This window comes from Rhinoraja longicauda, chromosome 5 (genome assembly GCF_053455715.1).
Source record: "Rhinoraja longicauda isolate Sanriku21f chromosome 5, sRhiLon1.1, whole genome shotgun sequence".
Classification (NCBI taxonomy): domain Eukaryota; kingdom Metazoa; phylum Chordata; class Chondrichthyes; order Rajiformes; family Arhynchobatidae; genus Rhinoraja; species Rhinoraja longicauda.
The window spans coordinates 82,155,508-82,173,148 of NC_135957.1; the positions used below are offsets into that span (position 1 = coordinate 82,155,508).

Genomic DNA, 17,641 nt, shown 5'->3' on the forward strand with positions numbered 1-17,641 from the left:
TCACCTTTTTACAGTAGTTTAAATTTCACAATATGGATAAAATTAATGTTGGTTTAATTTTATTCTGCAATTAACTTCTTAACTGTGCAATAAAGACATGCAATTAGCTACTGGAGATAAAATATTGAAAAAACCGAGGGAAAGTACAATTAATCAGGAAGTGTTATGACAGCTTGTACAGTGTGGACCAGTGTAGTATTGTAGCAGTGCATTGAATTTACAGCCTGATGCAAATTCAGAAAATGTTTTGTGGTCAAAACCATCAGCACAGAAATAAATCCACCTCCTCTTATTGATACAAAACATCTCAAAGGTGGTATAAGTACGAAGGAACTGCAGATGCTGGTTTAAACCAAAGATAGGCACAAAATGTTGGAGTAACTCAGCAGGACAGGCAGCATCTCAGGAGAGAAGGAATGGGTGACGTTTCGGGTCGAGACCCTTCTTCAGACTTAAGAAACTGAAGAAGGGCCTCGACCCCAAACGTCACCCATTCCTTCTCTCTAGAGATGCTGCCCGACCTGCTAAGTTACTCCAGCATTTTGTGTCTATCCCAAAGGTGGTATTAGTTTTAGTTTAGTTTAGTTTAGAGATACAGCGTGGAAACATGCCCTTCGGCCCACCGAGTCCGCGCCGACCGGCGATCACCCCGTGCACTAACACTATCCTACACACTAGGGACAATTTATTAACTTACCGAAGGCAATTAACCTTCAAACCTGTACACCTTTGGAGTGTGGGAGGAAACCGGAGCACCGGGAGAAAACCCACGCAGTCACGGGGAGAACGTACAAACTCCGTATTGATAGCACTCGTAATCAGGATGGAACCCGGGTCTCTGGCGCTGCAAGCGCTGTAAGGCAGCAACTCTACCGCTGCGTCACAGCGCCGCCCTTTATTTGAATTTTATTATCTTATTTTATATTATTATTTTTAATTATAATCTTATTATTTTAATAAAGTTGAGACCGCCTGATGCTTTTGTTATTATTTATTTGATCGCCAAAAAAAAACCCCACTTAATTTTCCTGGTAACTGTCACGTAACCTGTTGGATCTTACTAATCAAGAATCTGTCTATTGGCAAATAACGTCAAAGGTTTTCAGAGTGGATTGTTTTCACACCCATCCCAACACATAGAACCATAGAAAATAGGTGCAGGAGTAGGTCATTCGGCCCTTCGAGCCAGCACCGCCATTCAATATGATCATGGCTGATCATCCAACTCAGTATCCCGTACCTGCCTTCTCTCCATACCCCCTGATCCCTTTAGCCACAAGGGCCACATCTAACTCCCTCTTATATATAGCCAATGAACTGGCCTCAACTACCTTCTGTGGCAGAGAATTCCACAGATTCACCACTCTCTGTGTGAATTTTTTTTTCTCATCTCGGTCCTAAAAGACTTCCCCCTTATCCTTAAACTGTGACCCCTTGTTCTGGACTTTCCCAACATCGGGAACAATCTTCCTGCATCTAGCCTGTCCAACCCCTTAAGAATTTTGTAAGTTTCTATAAGATCCCCCCTCAATCTTCTAAATTCCAGCGAGTACAAGCCGAGTCTATCCAGTCTTTCTTCATATGAAAGTCCTGCCATCCCAGGAATCAATCTGGTGAACCTTCTCTGTACTCCCTCTATGGCAAGAATGTCTTTCCTCAGATTAGGAGACCAAAACTGTACGCAATACTCCAGGTGCAGTCTCACCAATGCCCTGTAGAACTGCAGCAGAACCTCTCTGCTCCTTTTGCTGCACAGCAGCATTTCCGCACCAAGTCTCGCACTGAGGCTACACACAGTAAGATGGCCTCCGTCATCGATCCAAACAAACCAGGGCAACCATAAAATAAATAATGGATCTGCACTTCTCCAGCCTGGCTCAGAAACTAATAAAAATACAAATGCACTCTCGGGTTATCAAAGTACTTTTGTGATGATACACTATTGAGAACGGGATAATAAACCCGTACTTTAGAGATACAGTGCAAAAACAGGCCCTTCGTCCTTCAAGCCTATGCCGACCAACAATCACCCCTTACACTAGCACTGCTCGACACGCTAGGGCCAATTTACAATTTTACCACAGCCAATTCAATAGACAATAGACAATAGGTGAGGAGTAGGCCATTCGGCCCTGCGAGCCAGCACCACCATTCAATGTGACCATGGCTGATCATTCTCAATCAGCAACCCATTCCTGCCTTCTCCCCATACCCCCTTCACCCTACCTCCTGCCTTCACCCGCAAACCTGCACGTGTTTGGAGTGTGGGAGGAAACCGAAGTATCCGGAGCAAACCCACGCGGTCACAGACAGGTCAATATAAAGGATACAAGGGTCACACCAGACTCCTGAAACACGTACTTCAAGTTCCATCACAGCAAAAGAAAACCGCGGAAATGGAACCAAGTAGTCTGGACTGAACCCGGGTCTCTGGCGCTGTAAGGCAGCAACTCTACCGCTGTGCCACCCTGAAGAGCATTCAAGGCAGAGATAGATAGATTCACCACAATCTGGCTCTCCAGAGATGCTGCTCGACCCGCTGAGTTACTCCGGAATTTTGTGTCTAGCTTCGGTGTAAACCAGCATCTGTAGTTCCTTCCTACACACTTGAAGTCGTGGATAGGAAAGGTTTAAGATAGATTTTGGACCAATTGCAAGCAAATGGGACTAGCTTAGATCATGCCAACCCACATCATGGTTGGCATGGACAAGTTGGGATGAAAGGCCTGTTTCCGTGCTGCAAGACTCTATGACTTATCCTTAAAAGATTATATTGGTAAAGTGGAGTGGTAAATACCAGTGTCAATGCCTGCTTTTGCCAGGAGCTAGGTCCTGCACTAGGGAAGGGGTTGGATAAATCAATGGCTCAAGAATGAAATGGGGACTGCAGAAAGTGGTGAACATTGCCCAGTCCATCACAGGTACTGACCTCCTCACCACTGAAGGTATTTGAGGAAGCACTGTCTCAAGAAGGCAGCCAATATTGTAAAAGACTCACACCCACACATAGTGCGGCACGGTGGCGCGGCGGTAAAGTTGCTGCCTTACAGCGAATGCAGCGCCGGAGACTCAGGTTCAATCCTGACTATGGGTGCTGTCTGTACGGAGTTTGTACGTTTTCCCCGTGACCTGCGTGGGTTTTCTCCGAGATCTTCGGTTTCCTCCCACACTCCAAAGACGTACAGGTATGTAGGTTAATTGGCTGGGCAAATGTTAAAAAAATTGTCCCTGGTGTGTGTAGGATAGTGTTAATGTGCGGGGATCGATGGGCGGCACGGACCCGGTGGGCCGAAGGGCCTTTTTCCGCGCTGTATCTCTAAATCTAAATCTAAATCTAAATCTAAACCTGGCCATGCTCTCATCTCATCGCCACCATTAGGAAGGTGCGGGAGCCCAAAACCCGTGACCTCCAGCTTCAAGAACAGCTTCTTCCCATCAACATCACAATCTTGAACCACACTGCACAATCTTGATCACAATCCTACCGCAGCAACCAACCACTACAATTGACTTTGAAGATTGGCACAAAATGCTGGAGAAACTCACCGGGGACGGGCGAGAAGGAATGCGGACGGGTAAGATTTTTTTTTTCTCTCTTTGGAGAGAAGGAATAGGTGACGCCCTTCTTCAGTCTCTCCAGAGATGCGGCCTGTCCCGCTGAGTTAATCCTGCATTTTGAGTCTATCTTCGGTGTCAACCAGCGTGTGCAGTTCCTTCCTACTATTGACTTTGCATAGGTTGCACTTTGTACTTCGGCTTGCACTTATCTAGTGTTATTGGTAACTTATTGTACAAATGTAGATGTATTTATTGTGGAGTGGCGATAATAGACAATAGACAATAGGTGCAGGAGGAGGCCATTCGGCCCTTCGAGCCAGCACCGCCATTCAATGTGATCATGGCTGATCATTCTCAATCAGTGCCCCGTTCCTGCCTTCTCCCCATACCCCCTGACTCCGCTATCCTTAAGAGCTCTATCTAGCTCTCTCTTGAATGCATTCAGAGAATTGGCCTCCACTGCCTTCTGAGGCAGAGAATTCCACAGATTCACAACTCTCTGACTGAAAAAGTTTTTCCACAACTCAGTTCTAAATGGCCTACCCCTTATTCTTAAACTGTGGCCCCTTGTTCTGGACTCCCCCAACATTGGGAACATGTTTCCTGCCTCTAACGTGTCCAACCCCTTAATAATCTTATACGTTTTGATAAGATCTCCTCTTATCCTTCTAAATTCCAGTGTATACAAGCCTAGTCGCTCCAGTCTTTCAACATATGACAGTCCCGCCATTCCGGGAATTAACCTAGTAAACCTACGCTGCACGCCCTCAATAGCAAGAATATCCTTCCTCAAATTTGGAGACCAAAACTGCAATAATGTGCTTGTAAAGCTGCAGCGAGTAAGAATCGCATTGCTCTGTTCTCAGTGCATGTGACAATTAAATGCTCTTGATTCACAAGTTCTAGTAACCTCAACGACCTCTCCCCTGAGCATTGATGTGCAGTGGGAGCAGGCTGGCAGAGGACCTTTGCATTGAAGATACTTACCTCAAGGCCCATTCCTTCATAAACATCAGTGAACAAGATGCCCTGGAGCTGTGGCATCAACTGTGTGCAAATGCAAGCACTATCCCTGTACTGCACCTTGATGACTGATATTGGAGTGACCGTGAAAGTGATAAAAGTCAAATATTCATTCCACTTCCCCAGGAAACTTATTGGAAGCAAGGCCAATGTAGCCGTGATAATTTTGAGCAATGCACAGAGTCAGGCAGCTTCTGTGGAGGCAAGGTTTTGGGTCGGGACCCTTCTTGCATTGTAGTATGGCCTGAGCTAAAGGGAGAGGTTGAGCAGGCTAGGACTCTATTCATTGGAGCGGAGGAGGATGAGGAGTGATCTTAGAGAGGTGTACAAAGATGTGAGAGGAATAGATCAGGTAAACGGACAAAGTCTCTTGCCCACAGTAGGGGAATCGAGAACCAGAGGACATAGATTTAAGGTGAGGGGGAAAAGATTTAATAGGAACCCGAGGGGTAATTTTTTTTTACCCAAAGGGTGGTGGGTATATGGAAAAAGCTGCCAGAGGGGGTAGTTGAGGCAGGTACTATGCAACATTTAAGAAACATTTAAACAGATATATGGATAGGATTAGAGGGATATGGGCCAAACGCAGACTCGTGTAGATGGGACATGTTGGTCGGTGTGGGCAAGTTGGGCATGTTTCCACACTACATGACTATGACACTAATTGAATTACTTGATTGCTCAGTCCAGCTGTGAATGTAGATTTACTAACAGGATATCTAATTTCTTCAACTGGTCCGGTGATGTTCTACTTTAACAATGACTGCACAGCTTTCAGAAAGATTTAATAATGCATGGCTTTAAAAGTTTTAGAAACAGATACACCAGGAAATGGCCCGAGCTGCTGGTCACTGTAAAAGCTTAACAGGTTTTAAAAGCTTAGCAATCTATTGGAGTTTAGGAGAATGAGAGAGGACTTGACTTGATTGAAACATAAAAGACCTTTTGGGGTATTGCAGGATGGACATGAAAAGGAATCTAAAACTATGGCTTAATGTTTTAAGAGAGCACCCACTTACGACACGTGAGATGAAATATTTTCTGAGGAACAATTGGAACACACCTCCTCAGAGGATGGTGAAAAAAGTATTTGAAAGAAAGTTAAGGTAAAGGCAGATCATTTAGTTGTTTCCAAGATGGCGCCCAACCCAGGCGACTATTTGAGTACAAGCCACAGAAGCAGATCTACAGTCACATATTACAATCCCTATTCCTACAGATCATGTATCTATACATTGTAAATGGCTTGATTGTAATCATGTTTTCTCTTTCCGCTGACTGGTTAGCACTCGGTACACGTGATAATAAACTAAACTACGTTTTCAGATTTAGTTTAATTTCATGGTTATAACATGGAAACAGGCCCATCAGCCCACCAAGTCCGTGCTGACCAGTGATCACCTGCGCACTAGTCCTATCCTACATACATGGGACAATATACCGAAGCCAATTAACCTACCACAGGGAGAACATGCAAACTCCGTACAGACAGCACCCGCAGTCAGGATCGAACACGGGTTCTGGCGCTGTAAGGCAGAAACTTTACAGCTACGTCACTGTATGGTTCCAGATTCCTGAAAGGCAGGGGAATGATACAGCATGGAAACAGGCCGTTGGACCGCCGAGTCCACAATGACCATTCACACTTGTTCGACATCATCCCATTTTCTCACCCACTCCCTATATATTGGGGGCAACCTTTCTTACAGAGGGTTGTAAGAGAGTTCTTACAGATCCCCTACAAATGTGCTGGTTTGTGGGTTAATTTGACTATTTTTTAAATTAAAATTGTGACGTGGGAATAAATTGGATTGGGATGTGGCGGGAAATCGGAGCACCTGGAAGAAACCCACGCCGTTACCGGGAGAACGTGCAAATTCCACAGGCAGCACCCGAGATCAGGATTAAACTGGGTCTTTGGCGCTATGAGGCAGCAGCTCTACCAGCTGCACCACTGTGCCGCACTAGATTCCTAATAGGCAAAGGAATGAATGGATATTGTGGGGAGGCAGGTTTACAGGGGAAAGGTTACAATCAGATCAGACGGGGCTGTATTCAGACAGACTCAATGGCTAAGTGGCCGCACCTGCAACTAAGTCATACATTCCTATACATTTCAGGAGAGGAAATAACCCCAAATAAATGTAATTAAATGTGGGTTGCCAGGACTAGAGAGGTTGAGCTCCTTGGAGCGCAGGAGGGTAATGGGCGATCTTCTAGAGGTGTATAAAATCATGAGAGGAATAGATCCGGTAGATGCACATAGTCTTTTGCCCAGAGTAGGTGAATTGAGGACCAAAGGACATAGGTTTAAGGTGAAAGGGAAAAGATTTAATAGGAATCTGAGGGGTAAAAATGATCAATAACTGTGCCACTAATCATATCAAGTACGCTGAATGGATATCAAAAGCACCATTTTAGACTGCATCGGGGATCCAGTTAGTCAGAGAAAATATTTTATTGCAGCTCTGAAAAATGATGTAAAAAAGCCGTAGAAGATTTTATGAATGCACTTCAGGATATTTGTTGCTTCTTGCCAACACTTCAACACTGCCAAAACACATTAATTTATTTTCTTTGCTGTTTGTAGAACACTCAGAGGGTGGTAGGTAGTTGAGGCATGTAATATAACAGGATTTAAAAAGACACTTGGACAAGTACATGGGTAGGAAAGACTTACGAGGAATATGGGCCAAACGTGGGGAGTTGGGCTAGTTTAGATGGGCTATCTTAGCTGGCATAGATGAGTTGGGCCGAAGAGCCTGTTTCCCCGCTGCATGACTCTAAATATACATTGTAGTTGGTGAATTAAAGACTTCCTAAGGAACAAAGAAGCTCACTAGATTTGAATGAATGGTGTTGAGGCTTATTGTGGAGGATATGTTGTTGCCTGTACTCACTGATCGAATTATTGAACTTTTATTTATTATACACTATATGCGTGTGTTTACAGGCCTGTTAAGCTGCTGCAAGTAAAAAATTCTTGATTAAACGCCCTTGACTCTCCTATAGTCTTTGGGCTGGGAAGTTGAAGGGTGATCTTATAGAGGTATACAAAATCATGAGAGGAATAGACTGGGTAGACGCACAGAGTCTCTTGCCCAATGTAGGGGAATCGAGAACCAGAGGACATAGGTTTAAGTTGAGGGGGGAAAGATTTAATAGGAACCCGAGGGGTAACTTTTTCACGCAAAGAGTGGTGGGCGTATGGAACGAGCTGCTGGAGGAGGTAGTTGAGGCAGGTAGTATCGCAACGTTTAAGAAACATTTGGACAGGTACATGGATAGGACAGGTTGAGAGGGACATGGGCCAAACGTAGGGAGGCGGGACTGGTGTAGTTGGGACATGTTGGCTGGTGTGGGCAAGTTGGGCCAAAGAGCCTGTTTCCACGCTCTCTAACCATCTATAATTTGAAGATTCAGTTGAGGTGGGTGCTGAGTCCTTGGTACAGTGGTTTGGAGGTTTCCTTTGTAGGCTTCAGCGAACAAATAAACATAAAACTAAATTACGATGCCTGCTGGATTATCTTATGACTATTATTACAAGACATATGTTTACTGCCAAGTTATTGCAGTCAAACTAATGCTCTAATTGCAGCTGCCTGCTTTGTAATTAAACTCGGCTCTTGACAAATTATATTAAAAAGAACAAACATTAATTACAGCTAGTAAATTGAGAACAAATCCAATTTGAATAAAACAGACAAATATTGCATCATTTGATTTTGGAATGTCCTCAAAAGATAAATTTCTTGCATTTTCCAATTAAGCATATTTATAGTTACCACACCATTTTTCAAAAGTACACATGTAACACAAGAGATTTTACTGTGGTGATTTTTTTTTACACAGATGTCATAAGTGATAGGAGCAGATTTAGACCATTCGGCCCATCAAGTTAACTCCACCATTCAATCATGGCTGATCTATCTCTCCCTCCTAACCCCATTCTCCTGCCTTCTCTCCATAACCCCTGGCACCCGTACTAATCAAGAATTTATCTATCTCTGCCATAAAAATACCCATTGACTTGGCCTCCACAGCCTTCTGTGGCAAAGAATTCCGCAGATTCACCACCCTCTAACTAAAGAAATTCCTCCTCATCTCCTTCCTGAAGAAACTCCTTTAATTCTGAGGCTATGACCTCTGGTCCTAGACTCTCCCACTAGTGGAAACATCCAATACACCTCCACTCAATCCAAGCCTTTCACTATTTTGTAAGTTTCAATGAGGTCCCCCCTCACCCTTCTAAACTCCAGCGAGTGCAGGCCCAGTGCCCATCATATGAAGGTAATGGGTGCCTGGAATGTGCTGCCACTGGTGGGAGTGGAGGCAGACACGACAGTGGCGTTTAAGAAACTTTTGGATAGATACATGGATGTACAAGGAATGGAAGGGTGTGGATCGGGTATAGGTAGATGAGATTAGTTGATCTTGACATCATGTTTAGCACAGATATTGTGGGCCGAAGGGCCTGTTCCTTATCTTTTGAGGACATTCCAAATGATGCAATATTTGTCTGTTTTATTCAAATTGGATTTGTTCTCAAATTACTAGCTGTAATTAATGTTTGTTCTTTTTAACATAATTTGTCAAGAGCTGAGTTTAATTGTTCTGTATTGTACGATCAACCCAAATGTAAAAGACTTTAATCGAAAATATAGGCTCAGATAACAGTACTAGGGGAGTGCTGCACTTTTGAATGAGCTGATAAACATTATGCCTTCACAGATGAGTTCCTGGCCAATATTTATCTTTTGAGTAAAATCACTAAAAGCTGGTTATCAAGTCATTATCGCAATATTTAATGGCACCTCTCTGCCAACTGGCTACTGCATTTCCCAGATTACAACAGAAACTACACTTTAAAAGGACGATAAATCATTTTGGAATGTCATGAGATCGTGAAAGCAATTTAAAAAATATTTTTTGGCAAACATATCTTCAATCACTTAATACCAACACTTTGAATTCCACCCACCCACCCACCCAACCTCCAAACCACTCCCTTTCTTAAATTCTACCACTTTTTGCATGCTTTGTTCATTCTTCCTAATACAAATTTATTTGGCTGGGCGTCTAGATTTCTTCATTGATTTTATGTTGTTTCCTTGCCCTTGAAATAAAGTAAAGTGGGATGTATAAAGTGCTTCGTGCTAAAGTACGATGTATAATACGTTGTTCTGTTGAATTTTCCCTCTGAATTTGCTTTGGGTTCTGTCACTTTCCAGACTTCCACTAAACAATAAATATATTAGAACTGCATTTTTTCCTCACAATCTGCACTAAACATGCATACAATTCATGCAAATTTCCTTCCACACAGGTTTACCGTAGAAATTGCGCACCAGTTGATTTTACAGCGCACCTCCAGATTCAGGGACAGTTTCTTCCCAGCTGAATCAGGCAACTGAACCATCCTACCACAACCAGAGAGTAGTCCTGAACTACTGTCCACCACATTGGTGACCCTCGGACTATCCTTGATCGGACTTTACTGGTTTCACCTTGCACTAAACGTTATTCCCTTATCCTGTATCTATACACTGTGGATGGCTTGATTGTAATCATGTATTGCCTTTCTGCTGACTGGACAGCACGCAACAAAAGCTTTTCACTGTACCGCGGTACACGTGACAATAAACTGAACGGAAACTGAAACTGGATCTGTTGAGAATGATGGTGTTGGAACTGTGTTGTTTGGTAAATTGGGAGAGATGCCCTCACTGACACTGTCAGACCTGATCAGATTTTTGGAATGAGGCTATTTTCACTGGTTCAGTTTAGAAATAGTGTGCCCTTCGGCCCACCGAGTCCATGCCGACGAACGATCCCCGTACACTACCCGACACCCTAGGGACAATTTACAATTTTACCAAAGCTGTTTCTGGAAGTTGGGCTTCTCAGAAAACTTAAATATCAAAATTGCAAGACCAAACGAACGGAACAGTTTAGCACAGAAACAGGCCCTTCGGCCCACAATGTATGTGCTGAACACGGTGCCTGGTTACACTGATCCCTTCTGCCTGCACATGATCCAAGCTGTTCAACGTGGTGAAATGCATAAAGAACAAGATTTACTCAGAAAATAAATAGAAATCATACAGTGTAGTCTGCAATCAATGAAAATTAGTTTAGTTTAATTTAGAGATACAGCGCAGAAATAGGCCCTATGACCCACCAGTCCGCACCGACCAGCGATCCCTGCACACTTGCACTATCCTACACACACCAGGGGCAATTTATACATACCAAGCCAATTGACCTACAAACCTGTACACCTTTGGAGTGTGGGAGGAAGCTGAAGATCTTGGAGAAAACCCACATGGGCACGGGGAGAACGTACAAACTCCGCACAGCCAAGCACCCGTAGCCAGGATTGAAGCCGGGTCTCTGGCGCTGTGAGGCAGCGACTCTACCGCTGCGCCACCGTGCAGCCCTTTGCAGTTGCAGAATGAGGTATTCAGATTGATATCAAGCCTGATGAAATAATTAATTTCAATAAAATGCCATGGAATTATGGAGAGAGGAAATGAGGAACGAGGGGGAATTCTATCAGTGTGAAAAAAGTTTCCGACCCAAAACGTCGCCTATTCCTTTTTTCCAGAGATACTGCCTGACCCGCTGAGTTACTCCAGCATTTTGTGTCTCTCCTTAGAGAAAGGACTATTACAGAGGAAGGACTATTAAAGGAGAAAGGACATAAGATTATTAAGGGGTTGGACACGTTAGAGGCAGGAAACATGTTCCCAATGTTGGGGGAGTCCAGAACAAGGGGCCACAGTTTAAGAATAACGGGTAGGCCATTTAGAACGGAGATGAGGAAAAACCTTTTCAGTCAGAGAGTTGTGAATCTGTGGAATTCTCTGCCTCAGAAGGCAGTGGAGGCCAATTCTCTGAATGCATTCAAGAGAGAGCTAGATAGAGCTCTTAAGGATAGTGGAGTCAGGGGGTATGGGGAGAAGGCAGGAACGGGGTACTGATTGAGAATGATCAGCCATGATCACATTGAATGGCGGTGCTGGCTCGAAGGGCCGAATGGCCTCCTCCTGCACCTATTGTCTATTGTTTATATTGAGCTAAACAGCTGTTCCACGCTCCTACCTCCTAAGCCTATTCCAGATAGGATCTGGAAAGTTTTGTGTATTAAGCAATTCAATTTTGAAAAAAACCCCGTAGTAATTTAGAAGGTAGACTCAAATGCTGGAGTAACACCGCAGGTCAGGCAGCATTTCGGGAGAGAAGAAATGGGTGATGTTTCGGGTCGAGACCCTTCTTCAGTCTTCTTCGATTTAAACCAGCATCTGCGGTTTTTTCCCTACATATACTAATTTAGAAATCAGGCAATTTATGAACTATTTACTTAGGTAAACAAACAAGCAATCAATCCTGCCTACATTTACAGGTCCATAACCAAACTATTTAATGTTGTGGTGCTGAGAAACGTTGCAGAGCAATTTAGTACATCAGAAGGTCACAAAATTGATTTTCCATTAAAGGTCTGTACACTGTATGGAAATGTAATGAGGGATGAAAGCTCCATAAACTATTGCAGATGACACAAAAGTGGGTGGTCTTGTAGATAGTGAAGGTGGTTGTCAAAAATTGCATCAGGATCTTGATCAGTTGGGCAGATGGGCTGATGAATTGTTGATGGAATTTAATGCTGAGAAATGCGAGGTGTTGCATTTTGGGAGCACTAATAGACAATAGGTGCAGGAGGAGGCCATTCGGCCCTTCGAGCAGAACCTAACATGGGCAGAACCTACACAGTGAACGGTAGGGCTCTGGGGAGCGTTGTTGAGCAGAGCGATCGAGGAGTACAGGTACATAGTTTCACAGGTAGATAGGGGAGGCTGTCCTATCCATACATCTGTCTAAATGTTTCTTAAACTTTGTGAGATTACCTATGTCAACTACCTCCTCTGGCAGCTTGTTTAAATACACCCACCACCCATTGCGCGAAGAAATTACCATTCAGGGTCCTGTTAAATCTTTCCCCCCTCACCTTATTGTGGGACCTAGTAATTTACTTCTCTTCTGTTTTATTAAATAATTTTATGTAAACCTGTTTGGCGGTGCGGCTCGGCTACGGGACTGATCAGCGCCCGATGCGGCCGCGGGGCCTTCCATCGCCCGGCGCGGCTCGGCCGCGGGACTGAACAGCGCCCGGTGCGGCTCGGCCGCGGGGCCTTCCATCGCCCGGTGCGGCGCGGCTGCGGGACACCATTCTGCTTTAGTTAAACATTTTGTTCAAGATGGCCGCGCCGTTGTGTTTGGCTGCCTGCCACTGTATGTTTCTTTTTTTTTCCTAATCAGATGTGCAGCACTTTGGTCAACGTGGGTTGTTTTTAAATGTGCTATACAAATAAAATTGACTTGACTTGACTTGAATCTATGTCCTCGATTTATTTTTCTCGTGATTTTATACACCTCTATTAGATCACCCCTCATCCTCCTGCACTCCAAGGAAGAGTTGTAGCCTGCTCAACCTCTCCCTAAAGCTCAGGCCCTCCAGTCCTCGCAACATCCTCGTAAATCTTCTCTGCACTCGTTCCAGCTTGACGACATCTTTCCTACAACATGGTGCCCAGAACTGATCACTGTACTCTAAATGACGCATCAACAACGTCTTATATGACTGCAAAATGACCTCCCAACTTCGATACTCCCAAATGACTTTCCTTCTAATGCACAATACGCTGCACAAAAGGCACGGTGACCACTGATAATGCAAACCACTTATACTTACATCTATAATGTAACAGATATTATATATAAAGATAAAATTTATGTTTACTCTTTAATAATTCAGCAACAAGGATAGGTAGCGAAAATCAATGCAAAAATGACGAATTCAAACTCATGGGAAGTACATAAGTACAAACAAAGCACAGAAACGTACCACAATTATTTGATAATTTTAAGAGCTCGATAAGCAGTAGTCAGCATAAATTCTATCATGCAAAAAGAATTAAGGCACAATTCCAGGAATGACAAAGTTTGGACTAACAGTGACAACGGGACAAAATGAGAACAGTTATCATGGGGGAAAAAGTCATCATGGGCTTGGAAGTAATAACTTTCAAACCCTGAGTTCTTGGAGCAGGTAGCTAAGCATGAGAATAAAAAGCAATTTAATTGCTTGCAGGGGTGTTCACCAAAGCTCTTGATGTGGCTGAAATTAAGCCTTATGAATTACACAATTAATTGCTGACACGAATTAAGAATGGATTATCAAATTAAGTACACAGGGAAGTGAAAGGACTACCATTGAAAGGCAATGCAGTTTTATATCAAGCATAAGGAACAAAAGAAACTGTAAAATCATTGCACAGCATTTTCTGATAACCATTCCATCTTCTAGGGAAGAACGGCAGATGCTGGTTTAAATTGAAGGTAGACACAAAATGCTGGAGTAACTCAGTGGGACATGCAGCATCTCTGGAGAGAAGGAATGGGTAGACTGAAGAAGGATCTCGACCCGAAACGTCACCTATTCCTTCTCTCCAGAGATGCTGCCTGTCCCACTGAGTTACTCCAGCATTTTGTGTCCACTCCATCTTCTAGGTTGGCGGAAAACATGGTTTAGAATCAAATGGCTCAGCAAAGAAATCAGAGAATAACGAAGCAACACAACCTCCGCAGGAATATGAATCAGGCATGTTATTTATTAGGCAGTAAATAATGTGTAATTTATATCAACTGCCTTACCTTTGTGCCAGGACTCTCCATATTCTCCACCTCCTCTGATATTAGCAATAGCCAACACACCACCAAGATGCCTCACAAAAATAAGCCTCGAAACACTGCAAAAGTTAAGAAGGATATCTTAATTTCTAGAATTATTTCTGCAATATTTTTTTAAAAAAAGATTAGCATCAGTTTCCTTTCTAGATGTTTAATATAAAATAGATGCTGGCAAGCCTTAAGCATGGGCAACTCTAATCCTCGTATATGTGTCGGAAAGAACAGCAGATGCTGGTTTATACCGAAGACAGACACAACAGGCTAGAGTAGCTCAGCGGGTCAGGCAGCATCTCTTGGAGAAATAGAAATAGGTGACGTTTCGGGTCTCGACGTTTCCAACCCGAAACGTCACCTGCTCCTTTTCTCCAGAGATGCTGCCTGACCCGCTGAGTTACTCCAGCATCTTGTGTCTTATAGTTTGGCTAATCAAATAGAAAAATATAGTCTTAAGAGTACAAGCCTATGGAATTTATGTGAGACAGTTTTCAAGGCACAATGCGGGGCCAAGCAAAAGATGGCTATCTTAGATACTGCACTGGGATTAATAAGGAGATGTCACAGTGAAGGCTCTTTTGGGGAAGAGTAATCACAATATGATAAAATGTAATATTTGGTTTACAAGAAACTGGATATAAAACTGGGGTGGCAAATGTAAATAAAGGCAATTGCATGGAAAAGAGAAAACTGTCTTGACGATGGGAAAATTGATTTTAGTAAGTTTAAAAGTTCTTGTGCAGGTAAAGACGTTAGTTTCAATCCCAACAGCCTTACCAACAAGTAAAATGGACCAAGGCTTTAGTGGAGCATTTAGGAAACAGTAAATCATAAATCTTAAATTTTAAGATAGTTGTAAGGATCACTCTGGACTTTGTGGGGAAAGTACAAAGTTGAGGGAGGGCATATTGCAACATTATGCATTTAGGCGGCACAGTGGCGCAGCGGTAGTTACTGCCTGATAGCGGCAGACACCCGAGTTCGATCCTGACCACGGGTTACATCACCCGTGTGTGTGTGGAGTTTGTACTTTCTCCCTGTGGTTTTCTCCATGGGTTTTCTCCGGGTGCTCCGGTTTCCTCTACATCTCAAAAATGTACAGGTTTGTAGCTAACTCCCGGGATGGCAGGACTGACATATGATGAAAGAATGGGTCGACTGGGCTTGTATTTGCTGGAATTTAGAAGGAAGAGAGGGGATCTTCTAGAAACATATAAAATTCTTAAAGGATTGGACAGGCTAGATGTAGGAAAAATGTTCCTGATGTTGAGGGAGTCCAGAACCAGGGATCACAATTTAAGAATAAAGGGTAAGCCATTTAGGACTGAGATGAGGAAAAACTTTTTTATGAATCTGTGGAATCTTTTTTGTGAATCAGTGGAATTCTCTGCCACAGAAGGCAGTGGGGGCCAATTCACTGGATGTTTTCAAGAGAGACTTTGATATAGCTCTTAGGGCTAGGGGAATTAATGGATACGGAGAAAAAGCAGGAACGGGGTACTGATTTTCGATGATCAGCCATGATCATATTGAATGGCAGTGCTGGCTCGAAGGTCCGAATGACCTGCTCCTGCACCTATTTTTCTATGTTTCTATGTAATTGGCATCTGTAAAGTGTGTAGGATATAAATAGTGTAAGCGGTGATAGCTGGTAGACTCGGTGGGCCAAATGGCCTAATTCTACTCCTATCACCTGACGAATCAAGATCCGATAGTGTTGTTTAAGATGCTAAAAGACAGGCACATGTATGCACAGAAATGGAGCGATATGTTGATATGCAGGCAGAAATGATTAATTAGTTCCATTTAGCATCATGTTTGGCACGGACATCATAGGCCGAAGACCTGTTCCTGTGCCGTACAGTTCTCTATTGATCTTAGGTAGTTTTGTTTATTGAAAGAGGCTGGAATCAATAGTTCATAAGCTAAAAAGCAAGATTTCTAGGCTAATTTAAATGGGTAATAGTCGTGACATTTTAAAGTGTATTATTTTTTCTTTAAGTATTTTTCATTATTTATTAATAGGGTCATTGTTTCACGGTACTGGACAGGTTGGATTTCATATTATTATGGGCACACTTACTGTCAGATTCAAAGTCAATATTAATTCTCTTTTATGAGCTATTAAAACGACATGAAGATTGGTCAGGAATATTTTCGCAGACGGTCTTCATACATTTAGTCAAGATAAACACTGGCAATAATATCGAAAGATGCGAATTGTTTGAAGATTGCATGACCTTTTGAGCAAAGTATTAAAAGTTTCATGTGACATTTCCATTGGTAATATGTTCCAACTGTCAATTATATCTCTGAGGAACATCGCCAAAAGACTCCACACCATTCCTTTGTGCAGGTCTTTCACAGATCTTATCAGTTGATGCCAGTGAAATGCCATTTCATTTGGATACACATAATTCATTTGCTATGAACTAAATAACTGCGGTACGGGTTATTTAATGGAATAATTAAAATGCATACTTTGTTCTGGCAGAAATACAATTTAATATTTGCTTAATATTCCATTTAAAGGTCAGCATTATTTTTATGAATTTCTTCACATAAATAAAAGTCAACGTTTTGGAGGATTAGTCATAAGTGATAGGAGCAGAATTATCACGTCTCCTCCGCCATTCAATCATGGCTGATCTATCTTTCCCTCTTAACCCCATTTTCCTGCCTTCTCCCCACAACCCCTGACACCCTGTGCAGGATAGAACTGCAGATGCTGGTTTATAAATCTAAAGCAGACACAAAATGCCGGAGTCCCGGAATGGCGGGACTGTCATATGTTGAAAGACTGGAGGGACTAGGCTTGTATACACTGGAATTTAGAAGGATGAGAGGAGATCTTATCGAAACATATAAGATTATTAAGGGGTTGGACACGTTAGAGGCAGGAAACATGTTCCCAATGTTGGGGGAGTCCAGAACAAGGGGCCACAGTTTAACAATAAGGGGTAGGCCATTTAGAACTGAGATGAGGAAAAACTTTTTCAGTCAGAGAGTTGTGAATCTGTGGAATTCTCTGCCTCAGAAGGCAGTGGAGGCCAATTATCTGAATGCATTCAAGAGAGAGCTAGATAGAGCTCTTAAGGATAGCGGAGTCAGGGGGTATGGGGAGAAGGCAGGAACGGGGTACTGATTGAGAATGATCAGCCATGATCACATTGAATGGCGGTGCTGGCTCAAAGGGCCGAATGGCCTCCTCCTGCACCTATTGTCTATTGTAACTCAGCGGGACAGGCAGCATCTCTGGAAGGAAGGAATGGGTGACAGTCTCGACCCGAAACGTCACCCATTCCTTCTCTCCAGA

General features: G+C 43.1%; 1 protein-coding gene across 1 annotated transcript in view; it reads right to left on the reverse strand.

Annotated features, from left to right (window-relative positions):
- The window catches only part of LOC144593777 (prolyl endopeptidase-like), a 93,911-nt gene that overhangs the window by 12,740 nt on the left and 63,530 nt on the right, over positions 1 to 17,641 (reverse strand). Inside the window, exon 12 of the mRNA XM_078399853.1 lies at positions 14,296 to 14,390. Coding sequence (XP_078255979.1) covers positions 14,296 to 14,390 — 95 coding nt within the window. The remainder of the gene's footprint in view (positions 1 to 14,295; positions 14,391 to 17,641) is intronic.